The 10,000-nt window shown below is 41.4% G+C and overlaps 1 protein-coding gene across 4 annotated transcripts in view; it reads right to left on the reverse strand.

The window, feature by feature from the left end:
* Window positions 1-9,966: 9,966 nt before the first annotated feature.
* gria1a (glutamate receptor, ionotropic, AMPA 1a) overlaps window positions 9,967-10,000 on the reverse strand; it is a 49,928-nt gene continuing 49,894 nt past the window's right edge. For all 4 annotated transcript variants that reach the window (XM_030766693.1, XM_030766691.1, XM_030766692.1 and 1 more), the window contains one exon: window positions 9,967-10,000. This exon is cut by the window's right edge and continues 134 nt beyond it. In XM_030766693.1, coding sequence (XP_030622553.1) covers window positions 9,967-10,000 — 34 coding nt within the window.

Consider the following 10,000-nt stretch of genomic DNA (forward strand, 5'->3'; position numbering starts at 1 on the left):
TGCTGCACTGGAGTGTGGTGATACAGGCTGCAGCCCTTCCGATGATTGGTGTAGCATGGCGAGCGAGAAAGTGAGAAGGAGACAGAGTCAGCTGAATGCTGATTGCTCCTCTGCACTCTCGGTGCTGAATCAGAATTTAGATAGCGTAAGATACATGGAAATGGCTCGCGATGGATTTTCGATCATTCTGGGAGGTTATTTGAGGTTGTCGAACACTAGCTTACTTTCCAAGACACAACACACCAGTTTAAAGTGAAAAACATTTTAAATTCAACTGGCGTTTATGTCATTGTAAGTTGTAACGAAGCAAAGTTAATTATAAGTTGTAGACAGATGGGTGATGCTGTTGCGTTTCCCGGCAAAACAAACCATAATATACATCACTCCCTCTGTGTCCACCGTGAGTGCATTGTTATCGTGTGATGTGGAGTCTGGAGATGAGGTAACCTTTCTGGAAGGGGAACGACATTTAATATGGTATGATTGCTTGAAGCGCCTTGAACTTATTTAAGTAATTACGGGACTAAAGATACCCAAACCCAAAAGGGCAAACTTAATGTCAGGGGTTACAACTGTGGAACTGAACTTTTTCATTGTTTGGCATGGGGAAAGAAAGAATGAGAGAGAGAAAGAGAGAGAAAGAGAGAGAAAGAAAGAAGGGAGAGAGGGAGAACCTCCAATATAGCGATTTAGACTCTCTCCTTGAAAAATCACTTCAAATGCTTCCCTGTGCGATGTTCAAATTATCCCAGTAGGTTTAATTACCTCATGCTACCTGTTCCACCATTACAATTATAACAACCATGATCTAAGCGTTATTTCAGTTCCTGTTCATTCATGAATTCAACATAAGAGAGAGAGAAAAAAAAAACCCTATCATTTCTCACTCAAGTCTGAGGACTCTCGTCCCAGTTTTTTTTTTTTTGTAGGAGTTGGGTCCAAGAGAACTTGAAATGGAACACAATGTTTTGAGCTGCGTAGACTGAGGTCAGGGTCCGCTCTTTACGTTTTCAAATCCTCTTTTGGAAAAGTGAGGAGATGTACTTTTTTGCTCGGAGGTTTAGCGATCTGAGGTCTGGATTGATGGTAGGATCAGGAAGATTAGTTGGCACTCAGGAGCTCTGGGCATGCCTGAGGCAATGCAAAGACTTGGGCCAAACAATTAAATATTCATTGGACTTCACATTCAGTGGTCTATAATCCCTCAACCCCCTCACTGAAGGTCATATTATAATATCTCTGAAGGACTGAAAAACAAAAAGGAATAAGTCTTTTTGAATTTTGAGTTGAAGAATTGCTCATTAAGTCTTAACCCCTCCAAAAAAAAAACCCATAGTTTAGTCCCCGTGTCATGTAAGGAGGGCCAGGCAAGTGACTGTAATTTTAGCCGCCCTCCTTCACTTAGAGTTTGCGAGAGAGGAACTTTCAGGTTTATTAGAGTTGGTGGCCTGTGATTGCCTTTTAATGAAAGAATGACTGTGAAGGGGAGATAAGGGAGAGTTCAGACGAAGAGGTCCTTGGTGGGATTAGAATAATCATCAAAAATGCCATGTCTTTAAAAAAGCACAATAGAACACAGTCAGTCCAGCAGCACACACTTCCTCTCCCACCAGTCAGCCCATTTGCATTCGGCAGTAATGGTCTGGTACATGTCTGTGAATATCAATTTTTCTCCTCTTTTAAAACCTGCCAAACCATACATTCAAGGGAAGAGAAAAAAATGCACAGTCGAGTGAGAGAGAGAGAGAGAGAGAGAGAGAGAGAGAGAGAAGGAGGACGGGGGGAGGAGGGGGTAAAAACTCCAAATATCATTTGTAAAACACAAGAGTTACACAAAAACATTTTTAAAAGCGAGCCAATTTGACAGTTTGGCGAGTTGGCGGCTTGATAAGGGTGTGCGCACTTTTATACATCGCTTTCTTTCTTTATGGACAACTTATCGAACTTATCGGAGGTGTTTATCATTCTCTCTAAGACTGATTAGTCGCTTTCGGTAGAAACAGTTCATTTCTGTTCTAGCCCATGGCTCAGGCATACGGCTTAAAATCCACAGAGACAAATGTGACAGGTTACATGTCTCTTCTGTTCCTTTAGGACATGTCACTGATATAACAGACTTTAAACAAAGCTGAAGCTTAGAGCACAGGGACTCATATAAAACAACCCAAGCTTTACGTATTGATGTCTGAAAATGCCTTTTGTGGTGGTTTGTGCTCTGAATTTCTCTCTGCGTTTGACTGTGGTGAAATGAGTCGCTTTGAGCTGTGTAGAAGAGCAAGGGGCAGGGATTCCTCAATTAATAATTCTCTCGGTCCGTTAATTCATGTGACAAATCAAAAGCTGATTATTTCAAACCGCTTAGCCTTTGAACCCGCTTAATTATTGATGATAATCACCAGTTGAAAGGACGGTTGAACTTGAATTTGATCATCAAAGCACATCTAAAACATTCAGAAGGGGGACAGTCATGCAGAACAGTATTTTAAGGTGATTTAAGGACCAAAATATGCAGCTGTGCTTTTCGTGGCGTGTCATGTTTTGGTTCTGAGCGGCTCGGAGAATATATAAACGTCACAAGCATAGTATTTAGTTTGGATCTTTAAGTCACTTTAAGATCCAAAGTCAAACAATTAGCTTCCGGAACAGAAAGATCCCGACAAAATATGAAAACAGACAGTAATCTGGAGAGATTATGCCAGAGTGAGTCATCGTCCACTTGCAGGGAAAGTATCTACATGTTGACAAAATGGATTGCTTTAAAGTCTCATCTCTCTGGGAATACTTGTGTCTTACTGGTGTCTCGCCAACATGCAGCAGTGATTTTCACAACACGCCTAAGAGATCATTTTTCTCTCAGCCAGCCAGCCGCCAGTCACTTTCTTTCTTTCTTTCTTTCTTTCTTTTTTTCTTTCTTTCTTTCTTTCTTTCTTTCTTTTTTTTCTTTTTTTTTTTGAGATGGTGAAAGATCATCATCAGTAATCTAAAGGCATTTAGAAAACACAGACCTCCTTGGGGAGAGAGGATTATGTTTTTTTTTTCTCTTGTCAAACATTTACATCCAGAATGCTATTAAAGTTGAATAAACTCAACTCAAGGTTGGCTGAACATCCTTACTGGGGAAATCCATTATTCAAGGTTAGAGATGGTGTTTACTGGAAATGAACCTTGGAGCATTCATTATACATACACAGGAGGTTTAGAGTGCTTGTAGTGCACTTCATTTGGTTGCAAGTGGATTGCAGTGTTAAGACATGAGTAAAAGCTTAAGGTATATTTCACATGAGAATCTGTACATTGCGTCACGGCTCATAACAAGGAGTTTAAATTTGGCTCTTAAAAACCTGCGGTTTGCTGTTAAAACTTTCAGACTGACTGATTTTAGAAGTTGTAAATTTCTGTTAAACAGTGAGAATACAGGGGAAACCTCAGACTGAAGGAAAAAAATGGTTTTAAATGATGACTCTTTCCAGCTTTATTTGAGATTTTTTTTTTTTTTTTTTGGTGGATGACTGCGGTTGCTTTAGTAACCAACCGGGAGGGGGGGGTCACACCAGCTGTCCTGCAAGGCTGTTCCTTTTTCTGCTCGCCACGGCGACAGGCAAAGCTCCAGAACCCACTCTATAATCCACTCATCCGTCATTACGTCACGCCTCATGTGTGCCGCCATTCATCTCTCTGCTCTTTGCATCGTTCGTTTAACTCCGCCATCCGTCTTCTCCCCAGAGCCTTTCCACTTCCATCCGTCCGACGAGCCCGAGCCCGGGCCTTCAACGCCCCCCCCCCCGCGTCCGACGAGCCCATCCTATAGTTTTGTGCACATTCGTTCAAACCCCTCATTCACGGGCAGAACTCTTATCCGTCGGTTTCTGCGCCAGGGTCCGGTTTTAGATGAGACGTGGAGCTGCGTATTGGCCTAGCAGGACTGATAGAACAGCGGTGTGATGTCGCGGGGAGACGGAGAGCAGAGTTTAGCGGGAGTTGCAGGAGGGAACGTCGAGAGATAGTGGGAATGTGTCTCTGTCAGGAAACTGATGAGCCGGAGTGATTAACAGCCCTTTCCACACAGCACAACACGGTCTGCACAGGCCTTTCAGCAGCGGGGGGCTCTAATAAGCCAACCAAAGAGAGACTTCTTTTCCTTTTTTTTTTTTTCCCTCTTTTATTCTGTCCTTCTTCCTCCTTTGTGCTTGCTTATCTCCTTCCATCCCTCCTTTCTTTTCCTTTACTCTTTCTATCTTTCCACCCTTTCACCTTAACAGAGCGGTTTTATTCCATTACTCTCTAACACAAACACAAGGTAGGTCAACGGTCATTGAAGTTGACGCGATGCATATATTCGCATACGTGCTACTGGATCTGGTGTATACCGGTGTTACTGTGATCTGAGGCGGGATGACAGACCGTCACGTTTCATGCGTGTGTTTTCCCTTAACACACGCATACGTACATCCATAGAGTTGCCTTAAAGTGTTCCTCCTGATAAATGATGAAGGGATGACTGTGTGTCAGATTACAGGGCGTCACGATTCACAATAAATATCAATCAGAGACACGGGACGAGGGACACTGAGAGCCCAGAGGAGTCACTGCATGTCACTGTAGAGATCATGATGTATATCTTTTACCGTGCATTGCTGCAGGTCATCTGTGATCTGTACGCGTGCGTGGGTGTATATATGTGTGTGTGTGTGTGTGCTGTTCTCACTGGAGAAACTTTAAGTGATGCTTTGGGGCATGTGTGGCTCTAATGATGAATCAGATGCTCGCGCGCTCAAACACACAGACGACAGAGCCGCGCGATCGGAATACGAAACGACAGAAGCCGAGAGAAAAGGGAAAACGAGAGAGACGGGCAAACGGTTTAAAGCGTACGAATAAAAAAAGAGGGAGACGAGAAAAAGAAAGAGAGCGTGGGATGGAAGAATATCGTGGCAGGTGTCATGGTTACCCTCCTGGAATCTCACACACACACGCGCACACACACACACACACACACACACACACACACACACACACACACACATACCCACGCGGTGTGTTCACCATGCATTCTGTTCAACCAAACACACACAAACATGTTACAGCGGACTCATTGTCACGGTGCTTGGGCCCACTGTTAAAATAGCTCAGGTTGAAATCTACCCACTGCTCTTTCACACCTCAATACTGCTCAGCTATTGTATCAAACTTCAGCTGAGAGAACATGATTTATGCCCTTTTGATTCAGTTTATAGTTTATGGTTATTTTGCAGACGTATTCCCGTATTCGCGTGACTCATAATAGTTTTTAAAATACCGGTGTTGAACTTGTTTGAATTTGTTACGTGGCATTAAAGAAAAAAAAAAAAGTTGTTTATAAATACAGTTGGCTTTTAGTGAGGAGTGACTCCATACATTATGAGATACCTGAAGCGTTTATGCTAATGTGAGTTTGAATCATTCACATTCAAGTGTCAGAAAGAACCCAGCTAAAAATATTTCGCCTGAACATTTTCAGTCGCCTTTTTTTTTTCTGCTAGTAAATAACGAGAAACCCTGCACATCTTTGTCTATACATAGAAAATAGCATAAGGGAGTAATTGGGGCTGGTTTATGGAAACGTATTGATTATATCCATGGCTGAATGCTAAAGAGTTCCATGAAGCAGGGAAAGAAAAGGAGAAGGTGCATGGGTGTGTGTATATGACTTGTTTTAAACAATCACATGGTAAATGTATTTCTTTTGGAGTAAACAAAACAACCCATTCATTCTGAGTGGGCTGGCAGCAGCCCTGAGTAAATCACATTCAGATGCTTGAGCGCAGAAACATGCTGTATTCTGTTAAAAGAGTCAGTTAGGTTCTCCCTTCTAGTCAGGAAATAAGAGAGAGAGAGAGAGAGAGAGAGAGAAAGAAAGAAAGAGAGAGAGAGAGAGAAAGAGAGAGAGGGAGAGAGAAAGAAAGAAAGAGAGAGAGAGAGAGAGAGAGAGAGAGAGAGACTTTGGGTTGTTTTGCCTGTCAGTGATTTCCCCTGAACGAATGAATCATTTTGTCCATGTCAGTCTGGATAGCGGGATGGAGGTGAAGATATGACAGGCCGACACTGAAGAAGGATGTCAGCTATTGGACCACAAACCCATCATAACACGTCCCACAGGCAAACAGAGCCACGCAGATCACACACAATCTTACCCCGGTCACAACAGGACCGTTTCTCTAGCTCACTGAGATTAAAGTTACCGCGATAGGGAACACTTCTAACAAACGAAGCTAGGCAGCCTGAATTTCAAAAAGTCCCAGACAAAACAGCACCCATGAGAAACCGACCATACGAGATTCTCCAAATGTGACATCAGCTCTTTTCCTCTCAAACGGGATGAAAATAAAATACTGAAGTCCGCAGCACGACTAGTCACAATTTATCATTAGGAACGCGACTACCTGTCTATTAAACTTTCAGCCTTAGATTAATAACAATATAATGTGTAAATCAAATACAGGGCCTACATCATAATCAAGCAGACAAGCTATACATAAATTTAAAAAACATTGTTTGGTTTGGTGTCACAACATAGCAAATTGTAACATCCATCAGAAAGCATGAGGATGAAATAATTCGGTTTCACCATTTTCACCGTAAATGATGTAAGTGTTTGTTCTGACATCCAAACTGTGATTGCAGTATAATCTTTTGCCTCTCCTTTGATGATTTTCAACTCTGACATATGCTTCATTTAGCAGCACAGAAAATGCTACAGAGAATAAATGAGCACCTGTTTTTTTTTTTTTTTTTGGCTCTTATGTGTTAATGATTTTATAATTAAGAGCTAGGCTTGCGGACTCTCTGAGGCAGCTCCGAACGAAGCTGAGGTGATGACAGCTTCTCCGCGTTCAGGTGCTGTGCCGAGCGAAATCTGCTTCACATTGGTAGAGGCCAATGATTACGCTTGGGGCACACCTGCGTGTAATTAAAATACTTTTGAGAGAATGATGTTTTTGAAAATGAACATTGTAAAATTCTCTCTCTCCCTCTCTCTCTCTCCAGATTTTTAGCATATCATTTTGTACAAACACTATCTTCACAGAGAATAAAAGAAAGACAAAGCCTGAGATGATGAACAGACAAAAAATTGAGAATGAATCACTTGAGAAGGATTTTGGTTAGAAAAGATTCATTTATTTTTGAATGTTTTTACTTCTTGGTCTTATGAATTTTCCACCATTTTTTTTTTTTTAATTCAACCACATCTCTCTGTTATGTTCAATAGAAAAAAAACAAAAACGTGTGAAGTATGGGTGCGCGTATGGGAGTCACTTTTGCTTTGAAGTTCTTCCAAAAAAATAAAGTGAAACATCGTTCAACTGGAAAACACACACACAAAAAAAATGGAATTAGATTTCCCACTAACTCTTAATCAGTTAAAAACAAGATCCCTGTCTGCTAATGTAACAAAATGTCAACACTTTTCATCAACGTGTCAAAACACTAGTTCTCCCCCCCCCCCGTCTCTTAAAACCTCCGTATTATACAAATGTTGAATATCTCTCTTTGACTTTACAAATCTGTTGTGTTATATATAAAACGTGTTCTCAAATGAGTCCGCACAAAGGGCCTCTCCGTGTGCCGTGTCTTAATAAAATAGATGTAAAAACGAAACAGAGACAAAGAGCGAGGAGAGTCTAAAGCAGTCTTTTGACTGCGTCACAGAGAGCCATGAGGGATTGGAATAATGTTCAGTGCACTGTGGGAAGCTGGACCTTTTATTTACAGACAGAGAATAGAGTGCTGTTTGATTTGAGTCTGCTCTGCTGATCTAAAAGCTGAGGATTGAAGACAAAAAAAAAAACAAAAACAAAAAAGAAACAACTAAAAAAAAAAAAAAAAAAAAAAACCTTGAGAGGAAAAGGTCATCATCGCCAACCACTGCAGCAGATCAATGAAATGTCCACCAGACCTTCAGCTCAGATGAGAACCCGGCTCTGCATTAAAGTTCCTATTTGAAGAACATAAAACACCCTCTCAATACCAAGGCTATTGGTTTTGTGTAACAGTAATTAGATTTTCTCAGCGTAAAAAAAGTGTTTTAGTTTTCTCTGTATGTGGTGTCTCCTGTTTTTGTGACTCGTTACTGCAGAGTAAAACCTGCTGGCCAAAAGTCTGGACGCTTTTTGCAGGTACTTGCAATTTACTCATGTAAAGATGTGAAATTGATTTCATTTGGCTCGGATTATACGGGTAACCGCCAAAATAAAGGAAACACGAACTATAAAGTGTCTAAACAGTGCATTGGGCAAACAAAAATCCACCAGGGGCAGCTTTGTTGCACCTTGGGGTTAATTTGACTAGTGTCTGGAATTGAGTCGTAGGGATGTAACACCATTCTTCCGCGAAAAAATTCTGTCATTTCGCGTTTCGTTGACTGTGTTGGAGAAACTGGTTTGAAATCCGACTGACTGAGAGGCCCACGGCAAATGCATTACAGTTTTCATCAAACTGTTCAGTGCCCACTCACACAATGTGGATGGAGGCATTGTCATACTAGAAACAAGTTCTCAAAATGGCTTTGTATTGATTGGTAATACTCTTTCCCCCTAGAGGGTTGACCAGACCTAACCCATAACAAAGTTTCGTTTGTATCAGTAACAGCTCAGCAGTTACTGAGGCTTCTCTGCCCAAGCAAATACTTTTCTTCTTCGGGCCATCGGTACCAAAATAATGGACGACTGTGCCTGCCCAGCATTCTTCATGGTGCTAAGCATGCTACGTCATATGCGCTAAGCATGATATGATAGCAGCTGTGCGCGGAAGCAAAATATTTTCTTTTATTCAAGTGTTTCCTTTAGTCTGGCAGTCCCCTGTAAAGACGGCATTATGTTAGAATGAGTCCACCAGTCAAAACTTGGAGCACGGTATGCGACGGATAAACGACTTTCAGATGCTTCCCTGCTCAGTTATTGAGAGAGAGAGAAGGATCAGTGGAATAGATATGAATATGATAGTTCATGGAAGGTTTCGAAAATGCCGCCTTCTTCCTTCGAGAACTCTGGGGCGACACTGCAGACCAAAGCAGCTTCAGAACACCGCCGAATCAGTCACAGTACAAAATGAGGTATGACACCTTAAGCTCGGCGTAGCAGCAATGCAAAGGTTGTCGAGGTGAAAAATCACACAGCAAGATAATCAACAAAGTTTCGGTATGCTATGCTCTATTGATCAACAACAAATCAAATCTGATCCTCGCTCTTGATTATGATTAACATCCGAGTATTTACACTATCGACAGACTGATAAATGATTTGATATGTTTGTTTGATTATTCAATATGCAGAATCTTAACGGTGAAGAGAAATTAGTGATGTAGTTTTCTAAAAACAGAGCACTGCGTCCTAGCGAAATATACCTGCCTCGACCCCTCGTCTGGAATCAATCACAGTTCAACAGTAGTGGGACAGAATAGGGGACCCACAAAATGAATCATTATTTATCTCATAATCATCATCTTTATCATTTCTGCCATAATCTGTGCAAAACAATCACGTTTCCTTGTAATCTCTTCCCATTTAAAGAAAATAAACGAAAAAGACAACATCGTCCAACACTGATATGAGCCAAAAATATTGCACACTTAGACAGGAGTAAACAGGTCTATATTACTGGCACAGCGCGAGTGTCGAATTTGACACAGCTTTTTTTTTCTCCATCACACAAATGAACACTTTTTTTTTATTTTCTAAAAAAAAAAAAAAAAAAAGTCCCATCAGCTTCTTATTGCAGCACATTTTCTTTTTCTTTATTCATATTTTTTTTTTCCCTAAAATGTTTTTTTTTCTTTCTTTAGAAAAGAATTTAGTTCGTTTCGCAGTTCGTTCAGAGCCATCTGAGAGTGTGTGTTTGGCAGTACGGTGCGTCTGTAGCGGTCGAGCAGACGGACAAGAGGAGAAACAGCGGGCAGACTGGTGGTCCGTGCGTGGCGCTCCCTCGTGCTGGTCACATTCCCGAGGCGCCGAGACCCATCCCTGCA

This window comes from Chanos chanos, chromosome 2 (genome assembly GCF_902362185.1).
Source record: "Chanos chanos chromosome 2, fChaCha1.1, whole genome shotgun sequence".
Taxonomy (NCBI): Eukaryota; Metazoa; Chordata; class Actinopteri; order Gonorynchiformes; family Chanidae; genus Chanos; species Chanos chanos.